The following is a 23,501-nucleotide window of genomic DNA, read 5'->3' as shown; positions in this document are numbered from 1 at the left end:
TTCTTTATGTAAAAGGATTTATTTTTCCATTAAAAATCTTGTCCTGGAATAGAACATTCCATTACACAATTATTTATTATTTATATATATTTAGAAATCAGTAATTTCATTACAAGTAAAAATGACAACACATTAAGCGGTCAATTCAATTAGAAGAGAGGGGGAAGCGATGTAACGACACGGATATGCCACCAACAGCACAGCACCTCAACCCCAGAAGTGCGACATTCAACCACACCGACTCGCACCAGAAAGGGACTCCCCCATCTAAACTGAACTGCCCCTAAGACTTTAGTGTTACAGAATAGAGACATTATCACCCTAGCGTACGACAAACAGACATTCATGGGCTCGCTGCCCTGCACAGACAGACTTCCTTGCAGAATAAATATAAAATTTCTGACACTTAAAAAAGGAGATATATATTGGTCTCCAGAATATTTAGCAGCTAATAAGATAGGAAAGTGCAGAATAGTACATTAAAGTATGCGGCAGAATATTCGTACAAAAGCTTATTTGCTTCTGACTTCTGAAAGCCATTCGGCAAAATATTTCTCCATGGCGGTACGAGACTTCCAGTTGCCCACATTGACCGTCGGGATTATTTTCTGAGGTTTTACAAACTGGACAAAACGTTTCATCTCCAGGTAACTGCTGTGCTCGCTGTAAGGAACACCTGGAAACAAAGCAAACAGAAACCAGAGAGCTCAGTGTACGGACACATGTGGAGGAAATATAATCTTACAACGCCTCAATATACTGTAGCTTGCGTAAGGGGATGTGGATATGTAGTGACAATACATTTACAGCCAACACCGGAAATTAATTCTTACATTAAAGCCAAGTATACAGGAAACTGCACCTACCATAAATGGTGACTTTCCCTCGAACGTCCGGCCGGATATCAGCCACTGAACCGCAGCCCTCAGAATACGTCCATCCTGTAGGTTTAAAGGCCAAGACTCTGTCGTATTTTCCTGAGAACTTGTTGAGGTGGGCGTTAAGACCCTGCAGATGGGCAGAGACATTGTTAAAATCTCTGCCACACGAAGAACAGTATCTGCCGTTTTAGGTGCATAGGAACAGTCAAAGGAGAACTTTAAGGCTCCTGTACCAAGCTGTGGACATTTTTCTAGCATGAAGGTATATGAAAGGGCTACTGAATGGACACAAACTATTAATCCTGATGCCTCGAAAGCAGGTGCCCATTATATGTGGCATTCGCTAGATACTAGAGTGCGCCATTTATGAACCTTAACTCAACCTTTTAGTTGGCATCTAGAAGATGCAGAGGGTGTAAGTGCTGGTAAAGTGCGCCCATGAAGGTAACGAGCACAACACTAGGAGGAAAGATCTCACGTAATGACTAGCTGACCACATTTAGATACTAGTTTTAGGACGGTACCTTAAAATTAACCTGCATCATGGGCAGGACGTGCAAGGCGGTACTGTGCCAGTCTGTAGTCACCAGCGAGGAGATCTCAGCGGACTCCAGGCACTGCATGGTTTTGTATTTGTCCTGGGACATGCAGACTTTACAGCCTAGAACATCGGCGATCGCTACAGAAGAGGAGGAGACATCACCATCAGATTAAAGGAATATACTGAGTAAAGGAACAGCAGGCGTCCGTAGCGCTACATTACCCAGGAAGACTCTCTCCTTCCCAATAGAGTAGGTTCCACAGACAACCAGGGTGCGCGGATACAGAGTCATCGTCTCAAACGCAGCGTTCACCGCAAACTGCACGGCCTCCTGCTGCGGGGGAAAGGTGTACTCTGGACTGCAATATCTACAAGCGGGGGTGGAGGATACACAGTAGGTTACAGAAATATCAGCTTGTATATAAACACATCATGGAGCAAATTCATTAATCGGCCAAAGTCCTACAAATGTAGATTCTGCTTTGTGCCAAACACCAGCGGTCAGATGTATTGGAATGCGAGACGGCTGAGACTCCGGCCGTCTCACATTCCAATACATCCGGCCCCACGTGTCCATTTACTGTGCACCTTTAAATATAGTCTATAAACCGCACATACTTCCCAGTCTGAAGATCTCCATTGTCACCCTCCATCATCATTCTATGGTCCGTTCTCCCATCTATGATCTTCTGTACAGCACCAGTTTAAGAAGTTTACTGCCCCAAAACTGTTCTACATTCGCCCCTTATACCCTTGCACATCTCTCTGCATATACTTATTATTATCATCATCATCATCATCATCCTTTATTTATATGGCGCCACAAGGGTTCCGCAGCGCCCAATTACAGAGTACATAAACAAATAATCAAGCAGGAAAACAGCAGCTTACAGTTGATGACAATATAGGACAAGTACAGGGTAAATAAACATAGTTACATCAGCAGATGACACTGGAATAAGTATCAGGTGGCAGAAGACTGCTGGAGCTGGTGCAGTTGAATATTATTAAAGTTGGAAAAGGATAAGCACATGAGGGAAGAGGGCCCTGCTCGTGGGAGCTTACATTCTAAAGGGGAGGGGTAAGACAGATGGGGTACATAGAGAGCGTGGAACAGAGCTTTAGGATGAGATTTGGCTGGGTTTGGTGAAGAAGTGGGTCTTGAGAGCCCGTTTGAAGTTTTGTAGAGAGGTGGAGAGTCTGAGGGGGAGAGGTAGGGAATTCCAGAGAAGTGGTGCAGCACGTGAAAAATCTTGGAGGTAGGAGTGGGAGGAAGTAATCCGTAGGCAGGAGAGTCGGTGTGCATTAGCAGAGAGAAGAGGACGGGTGGGAGTGTAAAGGGAGATAAGGTCAGAGATGTTGGTGGGAGAGGAGTGGGTGAGGGCTTTGTAAGCAAGTGTGAGAAGCTTGAAATGGATTCTGAAAGGGAAGGGGAGCCAGTGAAGGTCTAGTAAGAGAGGAGAGGTGGACGTAGTGCGTTTGGTGAGGACAATGAGCTGGGCAGCAGCATTGAGGATAGATTGGAGTGGAGAGAGGTATTTGTCAGGAATACCAGTCAGGAGGAGATTACAGTAGTCCAGTCTGGAGATGACCAGTGAGTGGATAAGAGTCTTAGTAGCATCCTGGGTCAGAAAGGGTCTGATCCTGGAAATATTTTTTAGATGAAAACGGCAGGTTTGTGAGAGGTGCTGAATGTGTGGTTTGAAGGAGAGGGAGGAGTCAAGGATTACTCCAAGACAGCGCACTTGGGGGCTAGAGGAGATAGTAGTGCCATCAATAGATAATGAGATTGTAGGAGGTGAGGTTATGCGGGAGGGAGGGAGGGAAGATGATCAGCTCGGTTTTAGACATGTTGTTAAGTTTAAGAAAGCGCTGGGACATCCAGGAGGAGATAGCAGAGAGACAGTTGGAGATACGAGTGAGGAGAGCAGGGGAGAGGTCTGGAGAGGAAAGATAGATTTGAGTGTCATCAGCATAGAGATGATATTGGAAACCAAAAGAACTAACAAGCTTACCTAGTGAGGACGTATAGAGAGAAGAGGACCAAGGACAGAATCTTGGGGTACCCCTACAGTTAGTGGAAGTGAGGGGGAGGTGGAGTCATGAGAGGAGACAGAGAATGAACGGTCAGAAAGGTAGGACGACAACCAAGAGAGGGCAGTGTCACGCAGACCAATGGAGTGAAGGATTTGCAGTAGGAGAGGATGGTCCACAGTGTCAAAAGCAGCAGAGAGATCCAGTAGAATAAGTAGAGAGTAGTGTCCCTTAGATTTAGCAGCATGGAGGTCATTGCATACTTTTGTAAGGGCAGTTTCAGTGAAGTGGAGAGGACGGAAGCCAGACTGGAATGGGTCAAGCAGTGAGTGTGAGGAAAGAAAGGAAGTAAGGCGGTTGTAGACAATACGCTCAAGGAGTTTGGAGGCAAAACGGAGGAGAGAGATGGGTCGGTAGTTGGAGAGAGTGTTTGGATCAAGGGTAGGTTTTTTTTAAGAATAGGAGAGATGAGTGCATGCTTGAAGGCAGAGGGGACAGTGCCTGATGAGAGGGAGAGATTGAGAAGGTGGGAAAGATGGGAACAAGCAGAATGAGAGGAGGTAGCGGAGGAGGCGGGAGGAGATAGGGTCAAGTGGGGAGGTGGTGAGGGGACAGGAACGAATGAGGGCCATGACTTCCTCTCCAGATGCATGGGAGAAAGATGTCAGAGTTGGTGCGAAGGATGGGGAGGGTTGGTAAGGGATGGGAGAAGGCTGGTTGCCGATGGTCTGGTGTGATGTGATGTCCTGACGTATGGAGTCAATTTTGGATGTGAAGTAAGTGGCAAAGTCAAGAGCAGAGAGTGAGGAAGGGAGACAAGGTGGAGGTGGGCAGAGGAGTGAGTTGAGAGTGGCAAAGAGGCGCCGGGGGTTGGAAGACTGGGAGGAGATGAGGTTCTTGAAGTATGACTGTTTAGCAAGAGAAAGGGCAGCACTGAAGGATGAGAGCATAAGTTTGAAATGGAGAAAGTCTGCCTTAGAGCGTGATTTCCTCCAGTGTCGCTCAGCAGTACGTGAGCATTTTTGCAGATATCTGGTGCATTTGGTGTGCCAGGGTTGAGGTGTTAATTTGCGAGGGTGAATAGTGGTTGGTGGAGCAACAGAGTCAAGAGCAGAAGTAAGGGATGCATTGTATGTGGAAGTGGCTTGTTCAGGGCATGAGAGAGAGAGAGAATAGGAGAGAGAAGCGAGTCATACAGGGAGGAAAGGAATGTGGTGTCAATAGCTTCAATGTTACGCTTAGTGATGGTATCCTTAGGAGGTAGAGATGGGGAAGCAGAGAGGGATAGGTTAAAGGAGAGCAGGTGGTGGTCAGAGAGGGGAAATGGGGAGTTGGAAATATCACAGCGGTGAGTGAAGACCAGATCCAGTGAGCTCCCATTCACATGGGAGGGTGAGGAGGTCCACTGGGAGAGACCAAGTGAAGAGGTGAGGTTAAGGAGTTTAGAGGCAGGGGATTGTGTGGGGATGTCAATAGGGATGTTGAAATCGCCTAGGATAATGGAGGGAATGTCAGACGAGAGGAAGCAAAGTTGTCGATGAATTTGGAAGCAGTGCCAGCGGGGCGGTAAATGACAGCTCTACATATACGCTATGTAATTACTTGTGCACAGGTGTTTTTACAGTCATTCCAAACAAGGGCGCTTTTTGTGTGTGTGTTTTGTTTCTTTAAGATGGAGACATGAGGGAAGTCATTAAAGCAGCATCATATCTTGACAGGTAATTCTTATAAACGGTGACTATGTATAGCAATGTATGACCAGAGCGCAGGAATGGGGCAGGATTACAGCCGAGATGCTTCTATCTGGACTAGTGGGTCCACTTCAATCATTGCATTATTTGTGTGATGCATACGTTGGGCTAACTGGGAAAAGGCAGAAAAACCATCAGAGTGGAGACAGTCATCCTGTAATACATTCTTCAGATGTCTTAAACTTGGCTACAGACATACTATGGTAGCATCTAGTTTCCCTTCATGGAGAGGACCTTGCCCATAAACCCCTGGGTCCACGTCACCAACTATTTGGAATAGTAACCTGTGGCGAGCGAAGTGGACTGAGACACCGAGCAATAGTGCATAGATAAAACAAGATACCCTCAAACAAAACGGAGAATGGATAAAACATTAAAGGTGCTGTAAGGGCGGAAGTTTGCTACTGCCCTCTCATGCAGTCACTTCCTGGTCCTGATCACGAAGGGAACATAGGGGGATCATTTCAGAGTTGATCGTAGCAGCAAATTTGTTAGCAGTTGGGCAAAACCATGTGCACTGCAGGGGGGGGCAGATATAACATGTGCAGAGAGAGTTAGATTTGGGTGGGTTATTTTGTTTCTGTGCAGGGTAAATACTGGCCGCTTTATTTTTACACTGCAATTTAGATTTCAGTTTGAACACACCCCACCCAAATCTAACTCTCTGCACATGTTACATCTGCCCCACCTGCAGTGCACATGGTTTTGCCCAACTGCTAACAAATTTGCTGCTGCGATCAGGTCTGAATTAGGCCCATAGACACAACCGACATACTATAGCTTGTACTCTCCATACGTGCTCAGTCAAAAGTGTTATCCTCAAATTTATTAACTTGAAACTACTGCAAGCCCATTACCGGAGTTCAGTCTGAGACCAGCTTTAGAATCAAAAGCCCCACAGAGGAGACCTAGAGGCTTAGAGACTTCTGAAGACACAGTCAAACTGCACACACAGCGAGCCCACCATTCTGTACAAGATCTTTACCTTAGTGTTCACTCTAGGCTGTTTTAGCAGGGCGCGGCGCCCTGCCCGTTTTTTACAAGGCAAAACCCGCCCTGCCCCTTTTGCGGCGCCCTACTAGAACAGCCGCCCGCTTCCTGCCCTCCCAGCGTGTAAAGATGCTGTGCGCATGCGCGCGGCAACCATTCACGCATTGGGAGAGAGCTGGGGGAAGCCCAGCACCGACGGAGGTGCTGGGCACGCCCCCAAAAGTGACGTCGACGGCCACAGACGCCCTCTATAGTAGAGTCTGTGGCCACGCCCCCTAATTTGCATCCCCCCCCCGTTTTGGGCGCGCGCCAATGTGCCCCCGAACTCCGGTGCCCTGCCCCTGCCTCATCCTAGGGGGAACACTATACCTTATAGTCAGAAGCGCGGGAATCCCCTGTCCGAAACTCTGCCTCAATGTTTCCCTAACGCCAGTCCTCGTGCACAGGTCAGGTCATTGAGGACACATTTTTAAATGAACCACAGTTGGTTCTGATTATTTTGCGTAGGATACTGAGGAGATCCGGGAGACCTGCACTGTTAGGGGTGCCTGAGGCCTGGAGCTGGGAATCCCTACTGTATGCTTTAGAGGACGGAAAAGAAGAGAATCTCTAGATCACTACCTAGGTATGGAGAGAGATTTGTATTGTTAGAGCCTGCAATCTCGCCAGGATACGAGGTTCCCCAGGCTGATGGCGTCTGGTCTGATGCCTAGATGAGAATAGACAGATGTGTACTCATACATACATCTAGCCTCAATATGACATGCACTGCGAGATGCCTGGCGTGAGCGAGCCGGCAGTTCCTGTGCAACTTTAACATCTGGCGTCTTTTTATCTAAAGGAGCATACACACGGTGCGATGCAACCTTATGTTTTTGACCATATAGTCAAAGTCGTAAGGAAAGTTAGTGCAAATCGCGCCCTGTGTACACAGCTTGCGATACCGATGCCCGCTCCCGTGGGGTCGGTATCGCAAGAAAAGATACTGTGCAGGCAAGTCAATTTTGACTATATTGTGTACAATCTAGTACATAGCGTAGTCAAAATTGGCACTTAGTCAAAATCTCAAGTAAAGATAATGAAGATCGGTGGTTCAGGGCTTCGTGGAGCTCAGGGGAAATTGCAAAATAAAAATAAAAAAATAGTCAATATCTCACCGTGTGTATGTACCTTCACTCTCCTCAATATCCGAATAAGACGCACAAGCAGACTGTTTTCCAGGAAAAGACTGTAACGTAGCATTCCGTATGTAAATACAGCCGCAGTCACACACAGAACATAAGCATGCCGCATATATCAATCAACTGTCTGCTTGTGCATCTTTTTATTTGCATAGTGATGCGAGCAAGACGCATTTTGGGGGAAAAATGCACAAAAAGAGGCTCGGCGTCAGTAAACGTGCTCACTACTAGAAGGGCTGCTTAAAGTGGCTGCAGAACAACGGCGAGTACATCTGTACTAGAAAAGGGTAAATAAGTAGGAGAATAGAACGCTATGTAGTCGCCCCAGTATTACAGAACAGATAGATAACCAGGGAACCAAGAACAGAGCTTACGTGGTGTCCAGGTACAGGGTGTGGATCTTCTGACCAATCAGAGCTGGATATCGCTCCATGGAGGGCTCTGCGCGGAAGTCTCCCGTGTGAAGCACCTTCGTCCCATTGGGGAGGATAAAGAGAAGCAGAACAGCTCCGGGACAGCTGTAGATAAGGAAACAGTCGTCTCAGATGACCGGCAGCAGTTTTACATAAGGTGAGGCGACAGGGAGAAGTACAATGCATGACATTAGGAGAGTGCAGCCAAATGCTGTTAGTCTGGTCACAGAACTGTATTTTGCAGATTTACCCGTCTACATGGAAGGAGATGGATTCATGAGCCAAGATATCATTTCTGATTCTTCCATATCAGAAGCCGTCCTCACAATGAGAAGTACACAACTCACACAAGTACGGGCAGGGGAGGGAGATACACAGATGTCTACATGTGCACCTATCCTCAGATTGCACCACCGACTTTACTGGGCCCTACACACTGGCCGACATCACTGCACGATATGAACGATCTCGTTTACTAATGAACGAGATAACGTTCATATCGTGCAGTGTGGAGGCACCAGCGATGAACGATGCGCGGCCCCGCGCTCATTCATCGCTGGTGCCATGTCGGCTGTGCATGCAGGCCAATATGGACGAGATCGTCCATATTTGCCTGCACGTCTACGGAGCCGGGTGACAGGGGGGGGGGGGGGAGTGAAGAAACTTCACTCCCCCCGTCACTGCCCCCCCCCACCGCCGGGTCGCCCGTAGGGCACCTCGGTGGCCAATCGTCAAATGTGTAGGGCCTATACCACTTTCTTTACATCAATTCTTCTGTGCCACAAATACTAATAATCCCAAGCGCTTAGTACACTATTAGCGAATGGAGACAAGATTCAGGAAAATGTTTGCAATCTGGGTAAAAAGGCCGGAGAAAGATCCTATATGAGCCACAAGTCATTATGCTTAATCTGATACTTTATCCCAATTCCTTTGGGGCATAAATATACTAATCCTAAGTATACCATTAGGGAATTAAGACGCAAAAGTCAGGAAAGTACTCGGGAATCGCAACCAGTGGTGTACTGTTATGCCAAGTGTTTTGTACCATATTGGGGGGCATCCATCTGTATATTATACACACACAATTCATAAAACAATTAAGTGGCTTTGTGGGGAATGGTCCATTAAAACAGAGTCTATAGAGCAGGGATTTCTAAACAGGGTTCTCAAGGAACATTAACAGTCCAGGTTTTAAGGAAAGTCATATGTTAGCACAGGTGTCTGTGCTCAAGCATGGATATCACTAAAACCTGGACTGTTTAATGTGCCACCCCTCCAGCATATAGTGCTCCGATACTCTGCTGTATATCCGATTACTTCTCTACCAGGGAACAGCACACTTCCATATTATATATATTGGACTGCGTTTTAAACGTACTTCAGCCCCAACACCAACATGGATGGTTGGTGACCTAATGACTGCATATCACGGAACTCTATTTACCGTGCACATGCCGCTTCCCGCTTTATATGCTGGTGAAAAGCTGCTAAGAAGAAGTTGTGTGTCCAGCCTGCATGATCCAGATACTCACTCCCCCTCCCCCCTCCCCACACAGTGAGCAGACAACACTTTGTAAAGCTACGTACTGGTTCGCCTCCAACAGGATCACTCGCACGTTGTCCACTACGCACTCTGTGTTCATGGGCAGCGTATTAATGAACTGCTTCTCCACTCTCAGTTTACTCTCCACCAGGTTCCCTGTGATCTGAAAGAGAGAAGTCCGGTGAGCACAGGGGGCAGGCCTGCGCAGATCCTATACACAGGTTCAACATACTGTACATATAGGGGGTGGGTACCACAGCAGCCAAATGACAGCGCCCACCCGCCCATCTAACACACAGGAGGCGGATCCAACACACGCCCGGATTGTATATTAAACACGGTTCATTGCTCTCAGTGATGTTTTAGCAACCAGAACAGGATTAAGTATTCTATTATTTCTTTTAAATACAATTCATATGAAAAAGATTATAAAGATAACAGGACTCAGGTTTCCTCTACCTTGCTGCAATAAATGGGGAAGCGGAATTTCTTTGTGAGACCCCCGTAGTGATCGGAGTGGAAGTGGGTGAGGAAGTACGCAGAGCAGCCTTCTATTTGCCCGTACTGGAAAGCGTCCACCACAAAGCCGGTGCCTGCAGGAGGAACAGAGGGAGGACAGAGGTTATCATCTCAGTAGTTATGCGGCATATAGAGGTCACATAGTCAATACTGCGTAAGATTTATCCCAACACCAGTATATGTAAATACAGTACATAAACATATTGGGCGACATTTAAATCTCCGCTCCCTATCGCACCCGCTGGCAGTATTCTAATATGGCTGCGGATGGGCGTAACATTCATTTCAGCTCGCTACCCCCAGGGGTAGCGAACTGGAGTGCGCATAAAGAGACCCGTTTGGGCGCCAAAACGGGTCTTTCAACGCTTGCGTCCAATACTTTAGTCGGGTTTAGGCGCTATGCGCTCCTAAACCAGAGAGTGTAATGGGCGCATTTGAATATCGCCGTCACTTTAGACGCAAGATCAGGGGTGCGAAACATTTGAATCCCCCCATGTGTTTGTTGGAGACGGCTGATCTCAATGCCTAACACAGCCAAGTACTTCACTACAGCCAATACTGGAGCTCAGAGCGGAACAGCCGGGCAATTACTCTATGGAAAAGGCCGTATAACAGGGATTCCCAAACTCCGTACTCAAAGCACACTACCAGTCCAGGTTTCATAAGTAATCCATGCTTGTACACATACCATGTAATCGAATTGACTGCGGTACTGTACTAGTTAAGTCACCTGTGCTTAAGCACAGAAATCCTTAGAGCCTGGACTGCTAGTGTGTCCTGGGGACAAAGTTTGGGAACCACTGCGGTATACCTACAGTATGTGGCAATCGCAGACGTTTATGCTGGCATATTGCTTGCATACATACGGTGTACAAACGTATCGATTTTTCTAGTTATATACTTTTTAGTCCATGTTCTCATATATGCTTAACAGGAAAAGGGCACTTTATCATGAGGTCTATGTATTAAGTGTTAGAGAGATAAAGTGGATGGAGAGAAAGTTCCAACCGCCCAGCTCGCAACCGTCACGTTTCAGAAATGGCCTATAACACGGCATGTAGGAGCCGATTGGCTGGTTCTTTGTCTCCATCCAGGGCTTAGTAAATAGACTGCTAGTTATTTACAGTAGCTAGTGTGAGAGATTGCCAGCTTAATACTCATGGATACAACAAAATCCCACATATTAGAGAAAGGGTTACAACCAGAAACAGGACTCAGCTGCCATTTCATAGGCTAAACCAGTGTTTTCCAAATGCTCTCCTCAAGCCCCCTAACAGACCAGGTTTTTAGGATATCACGCTTGATCACACATGGTTAAATCAAATAAGTTACTTGAGTAATGTGTGATCAGTCATAGGCTTACCATACAATCCCTTTAAACCGGGACGCTCATGGATTACACAGGTTCTGTGGTTGATTAAAACCAGGTGAAATGCAGCATGAAGTCAGCCAGCCCCAGAACCTGTATAATTCATGTGTGTCCCGATGTAAAGGGATAGTATGGCCAGCCTAATCATAGAGATCAGTAAAGCTGAGCTGGTAGGGAGGGCATGTAAAAGGGAGTTTGGAGAACACTGGGTTAAACATTGTCTCACACCAGATTCCTAGGGAACAGACAAGCTGCAAGGTCAGGAATATTAGCCGGCTGCCTGTACTGGGTATCGGCCTGAACTATGTCCCAGCTCTGCTAATAACGGTGACACCCTCTCACCTGGGATTTTCTTGTAGAAGGGACACTGCTTCTTTCCTCTACCCTCCTCTGCGGTGGAGTCCTGCTGGAATCTCTTTCCCCAGCGTTTCTGGGTTCCAGTGGCTGCAGCTGCTGAGACCTCACTGGGGTAATCAGCGAGGGACCCACCGTCTCCTAAAGAGCCCTTAGCCTTCCTTTTCCTGACAGGCTTCTGGCTCTGGGGGGCAATGGCATTGGGGCTTTGGCTTTTCAAGGGAACCTTCACCTCCGCTTTTGCCTTCGGTTTTAGACCAAAAAACACTCCAATATCCATTTGCTTCATCGCCTTTGCGGAGGCTGACATCACCTGAGAACTTTGCGTCGACGTTTCCTCTGCCCAAGCTGCCGGCGGCCCGCTGTTTGCCGTGTGCGGATGCTGCGTTTGCTCAGACGTGTGGATTATCTCTTCTTCCTCACAGACCTCTGCAGCCAGAGAGAGCCCTTGGGTCTGGGTGAAGGAATCTGGATTAATGTTGTCAGACTCCTCATCTATCCAGCACTCAGGATCCAGCTGTGTTAAATCCCATCCCCAGGGCTCTGACCCAGGTGTACTACATTCAGACCAATTGCCCTGCTCAGTGCAATTTGCAGTCCCAGCCTGATCACTAGCACAGGTGCTGACCCCAGTAACACTGCTTACAGCGTTTGAATCATCGATGTTATTTGCCTGCTTGGGGGGAGTTGTTACAGTTTCATTTATATTATTGTGGCAGTCGTATGTAGCCAGCAATCTCCTGCTGACGTTATTTCCCGAGCTGGCAGACAATTTCCTGGGGATCTGTCCCTTTACTGAGCAGCTGCTCTCCTCTCCATCGCTGAACAGTTCCTGGTCGCTGACAAGTGGGGAAAAAGAGATTGTGCGATCACTATCAGCGCCTTGCCGCGACGGACGCGCAGACCTCACGCGGCTTGGAGTACTGCGACTGGGTCTCTCCTGCGATAAGGCAGCAGAGTTTTCAGCCCTTTTGGAAGGCGAGAGCCAGGCATCGAGTGATATCCATTTTACCGAGTCCTGAGAGCTGGTGGGGGACCGAGACTTGGGGGTTGTATTGCTATTAATGAACGCCGGTGACCTATGGCTGTGTCTTTTGTCATTTGATATGTTCGATTCCCCAGCTTGAGATGAAGGACAATATGGAGAAGGTGGTGGAGAAAACAAGGACTGGTCCCCAGCTCTGCTGTGTGCGAGCAGGAAGTGAGAGAACCTCTTGTAGTGTGAAGCAATGGTTGACGAGCATCTCATCCCGTCCGGACATTCTGCAGAGGAAACAGCATTCAGTAATTGGTGTCGCAACAGTTTAATTAACAATGGACTTAGCTTAGGGTCGGCACAGAGGAGCGTATTACAAGAATATGCGCTTTCTGCGTTTGCCAACTGATCTTAAAGTCACACAAGCGTTGGATCGATGTCCCTACTGAAGATAGATCGACAATGTATTGGTCGACAGTTAATAGGTCAACACCATATGGTTGACGGGTAGAAAAGATCGACGAGACAATGGTCGAAGCATATTTAGTTTTTTCATATTTTGCCAGCATTTGATTTATTTACTATCCACGTGGACATCTATTGGAAGTAGTAACCTTACCTGCAGAGCGGCGTGCAAAGTGAGCCCACGACGGTCTACATTCGTACGGATGGAGGTCACAGAAATAAATACCCAAATAACAATTGTCAACCATTTTTGTGTCTAACTTTTGTACCCTGTTGACCTTTCACGTGTTGACCTATTGATTGTCGACCACAACAATGTCGCTCTATTAAACCACACCCGGTGGGGGGAGGGTGGTTGTTCAAGGACAGCATAGAGGAGCTGGGCCAGGCAGAGGCGATCTGGGGCAATGGAGAATGAGGAGACTTGGCATATGCCAGTAAATTTACAGCATGTGTGTGTGTAGATAGATATATATAGAGATATATATAATAAGAATTTACTTACCGATAATTCTATTTCTCGGAGTCCGTAGTGGATGCTGGGGTTCCTGAAAGGACCATGGGGAATAGCGGCTCCGCAGGAGACAGGGCACAAAAAAGTAAAGCTTTACTAGGTCAGGTGGTGTGCACTGGCTCCTCCCCCTATGACCCTCCTCCAGACTCCAGTTAGGTACTGTGCCCGGACGAGCATACACAATAAGGGAGGCATTTTGAATCCCGGGTAAGACTCATACCAGCCACACCAATCACACCGTACAACTTGTGATCTAAACCCAGTTAACAGTATGACAACAGAAAGGGCCTCTTAAAGATGGCTCCTTAACAATAACCCGAATTAGTTAACAATAACTATGTACAAGTATTGCAGATAATCCGCACTTGGGATGGGCGCCCAGCATCCACTACGGACTCCGAGAAATAGAATTATCGGTAAGTAAATTCTTATTTTCTCTATCGTCCTAAGTGGATGCTGGGGTTCCTGAAAGGACCATGGGGATTATACCAAAGCTCCCAAACGGGCGGGAGAGTGCGGATGACTCTGCAGCACCGAATGAGAGAACTCCAGGTCCTCCTTTGCCAGGGTATCAAATTTGTAAAATTTTACAAACGTGTTCTCCCCCGACCACGTAGCTGCTCGGCAGAGTTGTAATGCCGAGACCCCTCGGGCAGCCGCCCAAGATGAGCCCACCTTCCTTGTGTAGTGGGCTTTTACAGTTTTAGGCTGTGGCAGGCCTGCCACAGAATGTGCAAGTTGAATTGTGTTACAAATCCAACGAGCAATCGACTGCTTAGAAGCAGGTGCGCCCAACTTGTTGGGTGCATACAATATAAACAGCGAGTCAGATTTTCTGACTCCAGCCGTCCTTGCAATGTATATTTTTAAGGCTCTGACAACGTCCAACAACTTGGAGTCCTCCAAGTCGCTAGTGGCCGCAGGCACCACAATAGGTTGGTTCAGATGAAATGCTGATACCACTTTAGGGAGAAAATGCGGACGAGTCCGCAGTTCTGCCCTATCCGAATGGAAGATTAGATAAGGACTTTTATAAGATAAAGCCGCCAATTCAGATACTCTCCTGGCAGAGGCCAGGGCTAGTAACATAGTCACTTTCAATGTGAGATATTTCAAATCCACCTTTTTCAATGGTTCAAACCAATGGGATTTGAGGAAATCTAAAACTACATTTAGATCCCACGGTGCCACCGGAGGCACCACAGGAGGCTGTATATGCAGTACTCCCTTGACAAAAGTCTGGACCTCAGGGACAGAGGCCAATTCTTTTTGGAAGAATATTGACAGGGCCGAAATTTGAACCTTAATGGATCCCAATTTGAGACCCATAGATAATCCTGATTGCAGGAAATGTAGGAAACGACCCAGTTGGAATTCCTCCGTCGGAACCCTCCGATCCTCGCACCACGCTACATATTTTCGCCAAATGCGGTGATAATGTTTCACGGTGACTTCCTTCCGTGCCTTAATCAAGGTAGGAATGACTTCTTCTGGAATGCCTTTCCCTTTTAGGATCTGGCGTTCAACCGCCATGCCGTCAAACGCAGCCGCGGTAAGTCTTGAAAAAGACAGGGACCCTGCTGTAGCAGGTCCCTTCTCAGAGGTAGAGGCCACGGTTCGTCCGTGAGCATCTCTTGAAGTTCCGGATACCAAGTCCTTCTCGGCCAATCCGGAACCACTAGTATTGTTCTTACTCTTCTTTGCCGTATGATCTTCAATACCTTTGGTATGAGCGGCAGAGGAGGAAACACATACACTGACTGGTACACCCAAGGAGTTACCAGTGCGTCCACAGCTATTGCCTGTGGATCTCTTGACCTGGCGCAATATTTGTCCAGTTTCTTGTTGAGGCGAGACGCCATCATGTCTACAATTGGTCTTTCCCAACAGTCTATTAACATGTTGAAGACTTCTGGATGTAGACCCCACTCTCCCGGATGAAGATCGTGTCTGCTGAGGAAGTCTGCTTCCCAGTTGTCCACGCCCGGGATGAACACTGCTGACAGTGCTATCACGTGATTCTCCGCCCAGCGAAGAATCTTGGCAGCTTCTGCCATTGCACTCCTGCTTCTTGTGCCGCCCTGCCTGTTTACATGGGCGACCGCCGTGATGTTGTCCGACTGAATCAACACCGGCTTTCCTTGCAGGAGAAGTTCCGCCTGGCTTAGAGCATTGTAGATTGCTCTTAGTTCCAGAATGTTTATGTGAAGAGACTTTTCCAGACTCGTCCATACTCCCTGGAAGTTTCTTCCTTGTGTGACTGCTCCCCAGCCTCTCAGGCTGGCGTCCGTGGTCACCAGGATCCAATCCTGAATGCCGAATCTGCGGCCTTCTAATAGGTGAGCCTTCTGCAACCACCACAGAAGTGACACCCTTGTCTTTGGTGACAGGGTTATTCGCAGGTGCATCTGCAGATGCGACCCTGACCATTTGTCCAACAGATCCCTTTGGAATATTCTTGCATGGAATCTGCCGAATGGAATTGCTTCGTAAGAAGCCACCATTTTTCCCAGGACTCTTGTGCATTGATGTACTGACACTTTTCCTGGTTTTAGGAGGTTCCTGACCAGATCGGATAACTCCTTGGCTTTTTCCTCTGGAAGGAAAACCTTTTTCTGAACCGTGTCCAGAATCATTCCTAGGAACAGCAGACGAGTTGTCGGGATTAAATGGGATTTTGGAATATTCAGAATCCACCCGTGTTGTCTTAGCACCTCTTGAGATAGTGCTAAAGCTGTCTCCAGCTGTTCTCTGGACCTTGCCCTTATTAGGAGATCGTCCAAGTATGGGATAACTAATACGCCTTTTCTTCGAAGAAGAATCATCATCTCGGCCATTACCTTGGTAAAGACCCGAGGCGCCGTGGACAATCCGAACGGCAGCGTCTGAAACTGATAGTGACAGTTTTGAACAATGAACCTGAGGTACCCCTGGTGTGCGGGGTAAATCGGAACGTGTAGATACGCATCCTTGATGTCCAAGGATACCATAAAGTCCCCTTCTTCCAGGTTCGCTATCACTGCTCTGAGTGACTCCATCTTGAACTTGAACTTTTTAATGTAGAGGTTCAAGGACTTCAGATTTAGAATAGGCCTTACCGAGCCATCCGGCTTCGGTACCACAAATAGAGTGGAATAATACCCCTTTCCTTGTTGTAATAGGGGTACTTTGACTATCACCTGCTGAGCGTACAGCTTGTGAATGGCTTCCAACACCCTCTCCCTTTCGGAAGAGACGGTTGGTAAGGCAGACTTCAGGAAACGATGAGGAGGATCCGTCTCTAATTCCAACCTGTACCCCTGAGATATTATCTGCAGGATCCAGGGGTCTACCTGCGAGTGAGCCCACTGCGCGCTGTAATTTTTGAGACGGCCCCCCACTGTCCCCGAGTCCGCTTGAGAGGCCCCAGCGTCATGCTGAGGTTTTTGCAGGAGCCGGGGAGGGCTTCTGTTCCTGGGAAGGAGCTGCCTGTTGGTGTCTCTTCCCTCTTCCTCTGCCTCGTGGCAGGTACGACAAGCCCTTTGCTCTCTTATTTTTGTAGGAGCGAAAAGGCTGTGGTTGAAAGGTCGGTGCCTTTCTCTGTTGGGGAGTGACTTGAGGTAAAAAAGTGGATTTCCCGGCAGTAGCCGTGGCCACCAAGTCTGATAGACCAACTCCAAATAACTCCTCCCCTTTATACGGCAAAACCTCCATGTGACGTTTTGAATCCGCATCGCCTGTCCACTGTCGTGTCCATAAGGCTCTTCTGGCTGAAATGGACATAGCACTCACCCGAGATGCCAGTGTGCAAATATCCCTCTGTGCATCACGCATATAGATAAATGCATCCTTTATTTGTTCTAACGACAGTAAAACATTGTCCCTATCTAGGGTATCAATATTTTCAATCAGGGATTCTGACCAAACTACTCCAGCACTGCACATCCAGGCAGTTGCTATAGCTGGTCGTAGTATAACACCTGCATGTGTGTATATATTCTTTTGAATAACTTCCATCTTTCTATCTGATGGATCCTTAAGTGCGGCCGTCTCAGGAGAGGGTAACGCCACTTGTTTGGATAAGCGTGTGAGCGCCTTGTCCACCTTAGGGGGTGTTTCCCAGCGCGCCCTAACCTCTGGCGGGAAAGGGTATAATGCCAATAACTTTTTTTGAAATTATCAACTTTTTATCAGGAGCAACCCACGCTTCATCACACACGTCATTTAATTCTTCTGATTCAGGAAAAACTGTTTGTAGTTTTTTCACACCATACATAATACCCTGTTTTACGGTATCTGTAGTATCAGCTAAATGTAACGTCTCCTTCATTGCCAAAATCATATAACGTGTGGCCCTACTGGAAAATACGTTTGAATTTCTACCGTCGTCACTGGAATCAGTGCCCGTGTCTGGGTCTGTGTCGACCGACTGAGGCAAAGGGCGTTTTACAGCCCCTGACGGTGTTTGAGGCGCCTGGACAGGCATTAATTGATTGTCCGGCCGCCTCATGTCCTCAACTGACTGTTTAAGGGAAGATAAACCATCACGTAATTCCACAAATAAAGGCATCCATTCTGGTGTCGACCCCCTGGGGGGTGACATCTGCATATTTGGCAATTGCTCCGCCTCCACACCAATATCGTCCTCATACATGTCGACACCACGTACCGACACACACCGCAAACTCACAGGGAATGCTCTAATGAAGACAGGACCCACTAGCCCTTTTGGGGAGACAGAGGGAGAGTCTGCCAGCACACACCACAAAGCGCTATATATACAAGGGATATCCTTATATTAAGTGCTCCCTTATAGCTGCTTTAATATATATATATATAGCCATTAATGTGCCCCCCCTCTCTGTTTTACCCTGTTTCTGTAGTGCAGTGCAGGGGAGAGACCTGGGAGCCGTTCTGACCAGCGGAGCTGTGACAGAAAATGGCGCCGTGTGCTGAGGAGATAGGCCCCGCCCCTTTTTCGGCGGGTTCTTCTCCCGCTATTTTTCCAGTCAGGCAGGGGTTAAATATCTCCATATAGCCCCTATGGGCTATATGTGAGGTATTTTTAGCCTTGTATAAGGTTTATATTTGCCTCTCAGAGCGCCCCCCCCCAGCGCTCTGCACCCTCAGTGACTGCCCAGTGAAGTGTGCTGAGAGGAAAATGGCGCACAGCTGCAGTGCTGTGCGCTACCTTATGAAGACTGAGGAGTCTTCAGCCGCCGGTTTCCGGACCTCTTCACGCTTCAGCATCTGCAAGGGGGTCGGCGGCGCGGCTCCGGGACCGGACTCCACGGCTGGGCCTGTGTTCGATCCCTCTGGAGCTAATGGTGTCCAGTAGCCAAGCAGCAAATCCACTCTGCATGCAGGTGAGTTTACTACTTTCCCCCTAAGTCCCACGTTGCAGTGATCCTGTTGCCAGCAGGACTCACTGTAAAGAAAAAAACCTAAACTAAACTTTCTCTAAGCAGCTCTTTAGGAGAGCCACCTAGATTGCACCCTTCTCGTTCGGGCACAAAATCTAACTGGAGTCTGGAGGAGGGTCATAGGGGGAGGAGCCAGTGCACACCACCTGACCTAGTAAAGCTTTACTTTTTTGTGCCCTGTCTCCTGCGGAGCCGCTATTCCCCATGGTCCTTTCAGGAACCCCAGCATCCACTTAGGACGATAGAGAAATATATATATATATATATATATATCTATAATGTGTGTATGTACATGCTCCATTCTCTTCCCTGTCTTCATCCCCCCTCCCCCCCTTTACTTTCTCTTTCTTCCTCCCCTTCTTTCTCTCCCTCTTTGATGAGTCTCAGATGCTCTGTGCGGTATTGGTGGCAGCTGGAGCTGAGGAAGCTGAAGATTTACCGGCTTCTTTGCGGGTTTAATTTAATTTTGAGACAAAATGGGCCAATAACTTAATGGGAGGTGCAACCGTAACACATAATTGGGAAGAAGAAAACAAACCACATCACACGCAGGCTGCAGCATCTGAAACACAGAATCAATCTGTTGAACGCAAAGGATCAGATCAGCCAGAGGTTATGTGAAAGGAATGGGGAGAGATACAGTAGGACGGTGATCAATCAGACAGACTCCTATACCTGTTTGTGCGGCTGCCACTGTGTCCAAACATTCACTGACGTGCCATCGAGGCGTCTGTACCAAGAGTATGGAGAAGGGCATCTGGCAGCTGGGGCAGTACCCGCTGTGCCTGGCTTGTGGAGTTGTGGGGTTCGGTTGTCTTGTCGGTGTTGTCAGCACTTCCCCTGGAGAATCCGCTCCGTGTTTTGCTGGTTTATTTTGCTCACGTGCTGGGTCCGGTGAAGTGTCTGCTTTCTTTCTCTTCCTGGGATTCTTAGTCTTTCGTGATGCGCCCGTTCTCCCGTCACCCCTTCTCTTTCCCTGTCCCCCAGCTTTTCTCCCCTCTTCCTGAGAAACGGTTACATCCCCATTTCTGCCTGAAGCTCTTCTTTTCCTGTTGGATTTGTAACCCCAAATATCATCTTCCTGGTCAGACATTTTTTTTCAATCCTAAAAGATAAGAGAAAGGCGGGAAAAAAAAAAGCTTAAAGTCATGAATAACTGAGAACATGAGAAACTGATCTTGTGCATTAGTGGGTATACCCCTTTCACATCGCACAAATAACCCGGTATCGACACGGCATATTGCCGTGTCGACACGGGTCAGTGTGCGATGTGAAAGCACTTTCCAAGAATTAGCGGGTCGTCTGACCCGGTAATTCAACCCGGTATAAAAGAAGGATTATACCCGGGTTGAATACCGGGTCAAGTGCAGTGTGAATGGGAGCCCCGTCGATGCGACACGGTTCCCATTCACAGCATAGGGAGAGTCGGCGCAGGAGATGAGCTCATCTCCCAGCACTGCCTCCACCCCCGCTGCTGCTGCGCCCCCCGCTGCTATGGCAACCGACCCGGTATATTGCCGTCTCGGAAAGCCAGCAGAGGGGAGCAAATGCCGGATCCCACCCGGTAAGGACACGTTTCTTTTACCGGGTGGGATCCGGCATTTGCGATCTGAATGCGGTATCATTTTCGTTCCTAGATATTAGGGAATACAATCTGTCATCTACTTTTAATACTGTGGCAGCTGAACAAGTCCTGCACTGGGCATTTCTTCATATAATTATAGAACAGCTTTTTAAACTTTCATAAGTTGCCCACTGCACATTGCCATAACTATATTAACGGCTGGCACTTACATTCTGGGATTTAAAAAAGACAAAACACTTGACTACCTCTCAGTTTAACAAGTGCAACGATAATGCAGAGCATTAATGCGCAGTGCAGAACTGTGCCACCTGACCACCCTGGGCTGTATTAACCCACTGCCAGGCTAACAGGCTTTCGGGTATTTTAGGACCCCTCCGGCACTTTAATCTTTCACCCCACTACAGCTGATGTCTTTTCTCACAGCACAATCGTTCTTCCTTTTCTCTTCTCTTTTAAAACAGCGCTAGTGCACTATTGGTCCACTGTGCTCCCCATTGTCTACAAACCTCAGCTGATTATCAGTGTGTCTTGATTCGGCGCAGAGTGCAAAGAGCGCTAGTGCACAGGTAACAGTGTCTCAGCAAACAAAATCGATGGGCCCTTAGGCTTCAGCCTAATCAGCCTTATGGATAATACGGCCCTGCTCCCGCCCCAATTCATGGTGCCCCCTAGTAAGGGAGCGTATTATCTTACCCCCACCTCCCATACACTGTGTCACGTGTCAGTGCTCCATTCCCACACCTGTCATAGTAAGAGATACTACAAAGTACTCCATTAAAAACTCCATCAGGACGTACCTTTACCAAAAGCTGAAACTTCAAAACATACATGTGGTTGCCGCTTTACATGACCTACGACATGTGTAATATTAGATGACTTTTACATGGGGCTTTAGAATAAATTCATTTAAGGGTGTGATTCTTTGTATTTACTATATTACTTTATTTGCTAAGAATATGTAACAACTCTTGCTAGGGTATTCAATTATCCGCAAATTTGCGGCAATTTTTCACCCGAAAACGCTCCGTTTTTCGACCTATTTAATTCCAAACGGGTTTCACGTGAAAATTCTTGCAGTGAAAAGTGCAGGTGAAAATGGGGAAATCAGCCTGTACCCCAAAAATGCTAAACTAACATAGGAAAACAGAAGAGAAGGGTGTTAGAGATCACATTAGAGAGTTTTGGGGGACTTAAATTGTGTGAAATGGCTGTTATATGCATTTTTTTTTTAAAATGCAAAAAAATGATAGAAAGCAAGTTTTTTTGAGCAAAATAAATGCTCTCATTAAATTTGGGGTACATGAAAATGGGTATAAGTATATATTTGGGTCATTTTAGGGTACTTTTAAAAAAAAGTGGAAACAGACCGATTACTTCCATCTGCAAGCCTAAAAACACCTGTCCCACTCATAAAGCACCCCAATATACCTGTCCCATACCTTGAACCCCAATTTCCATCACTTTGTACTTTTTTAACCCCAAAAATGACATGTCATTATTGGCCAATTAAAAATAATTAAAAACTTCAACGTGCCTAATTAGTCATTAAGGGGGGTGTCTCAGGAGTTCTGTACCATATCCAAACATTTTTACCTTAAAATAGTGACTTTTCCCAACTTTTCACCTACTTCAGAGTAGGTGAAGTGAAATTAGTGAAAAAATTATCACCGATAAATTTTCCCGGAAAATTGAATAGGCTGTAATTGCGTTTCGCGGGAAAAGTCAGTTTTTTCGCGCGAAAAGTCCGTTATCGCTGCTAATTGAATATACCCCTTGGTCTGAGTGTCTATACTTTTATGGGGCCCATACATCTTCGATGGACTGTGGCAAGTTTCCGCTCTCCTGATGCCTGGGACGGTGGAACGGTGAAATCCAACATGTTGGAAATTTCTGATTCGCTGATACCAACCAGAAATAATTGGAATGGGCGAGTCGTCAATTTTTTACATGCTGAATTAATCATCTATGTCCGGTAAATCAGATATCTGCTGCGGCCCTTTGTACGGGATGTAGTTATATTGCCGGCGGTCAGGATACCGACGCCGGAATCCCGACTGCTGACAATGCAGCCAGCCGCAATACCGGCTAACAGGGGCATTTCCCACTCGTCCATGACACCCATAGAGTGGGAATAGAATCTGTGGCAAGTGCAACGAGCCCGCACTGTGCTTCATTGCACTCGCCCCCCCCCCTGCCAGCATTCTGGATCCCGGCGTCGGTATGCTGACCCGCCGGTCACCCATACCCAACCCCTTCGTACATAAATCTGGGGAGTATGTAATATGTGTGCGTACCCCCGAAAAAAACGGTTATCAGGGGACATCCCACAGACACTCAATGATAAATTGGCCTCTTATTACCTGTATATAGGGCAGTGACACTGTGCCCACAGCATGGGCAATGAAAGTCTATGGATTTGCAAATGCTAGGGGTGCAAACAATGTACATGGGCTGCCAGGGAGTGCCCAGGCGGAGCACCTGCTGATGTAGAGCTGAAGGAATCCCCAGGGAAAACCCACCTGTGCTCTGCAGCCCAGATCCCTGGGGAAGAAGTGGGAAAAGCAGAAGGCGCGCTGTCAGGAAGCAGGAGAGACCACTGGCTGTGTAATTATTGTAACCAATCCCATAACAGGCACGGATGGAGCTCTGGCTGCTGTAGTCCCTGGCTCCGCCCCTCTGGGGGTGACACCCCGGCGGCTGCCGGTACCTGGGACTGGGAACGATCCTTCCGTCCCGCGCAATTCGCCGGTACACCCTGCACATTGGCCGCAGCACTTTCCTCACTCTATCACCCCCGACACGGGTGAGGGTTAATATAATACACCATAATACCGGCGTCAGCAGCGGACGTGACACAGGTCTCAGGCTCATCAGAAAGTTTGGGAATTATCTCTACCGGGTGAAAGTGGCGAATCTGGTGAAGCGAATGCGGAGCCACGCCTGTGTGAGGTAAACACCGGGGGTGAGCGGGGGCCGCAGT

The 23,501-nt window shown here is 47.6% G+C and overlaps 1 protein-coding gene across 1 annotated transcript; it reads right to left on the bottom strand.

Annotated features, from left to right (window-relative positions):
- On the bottom strand, nt 1-23,481 carry DCLRE1A (DNA cross-link repair 1A). Its single transcript, XM_063962556.1, has 10 exons — nt 23,041-23,481; nt 19,612-20,041; nt 11,568-12,842; nt 9,797-9,930; nt 9,382-9,500; nt 7,753-7,896; nt 1,645-1,790; nt 1,406-1,560; nt 867-1,008; nt 1-676 (listed from the first exon to the last, which is right to left on the bottom strand). Exons 2-10 carry the CDS (start codon nt 20,027-20,029, stop codon nt 513-515), a joined length of 2,697 nt encoding a protein of 898 aa, XP_063818626.1. The 5' UTR covers nt 20,030-20,041; nt 23,041-23,481; the 3' UTR covers nt 1-512.
- Nucleotides 23,482-23,501: the final 20 nt, after the last annotated feature.

This window comes from Pseudophryne corroboree, chromosome 3, assembly GCF_028390025.1.
Source record: "Pseudophryne corroboree isolate aPseCor3 chromosome 3, aPseCor3.hap2, whole genome shotgun sequence".
NCBI classification, from domain to species: Eukaryota; Metazoa; Chordata; class Amphibia; order Anura; family Myobatrachidae; genus Pseudophryne; species Pseudophryne corroboree.
The sequence above is the reverse complement of the archived record's forward strand: the minus strand, read 5'-3'. Positions and strand labels throughout refer to the sequence as shown.

Excerpts from the sequence above, each read along its gene's own strand:
- DCLRE1A (XM_063962556.1), bottom strand. The coding sequence starts at position 20,029 with ATGTCTGACCAGGAAGATGATATTTGGGGTTACAAATCCAACAGGAAA. Across the intron at positions 12,843-19,611 it reads AGTGGCAGCCGCACAAACAG|AATGTCCGGACGGGATGAGA; the intron begins GTATAGGAGTCT and ends TTTCCTCTGCAG. Across the intron at positions 9,931-11,567 it reads CTTCTACAAGAAAATCCCAG|GCACCGGCTTTGTGGTGGAC; the intron begins GTGAGAGGGTGT and ends TTCCTCCTGCAG.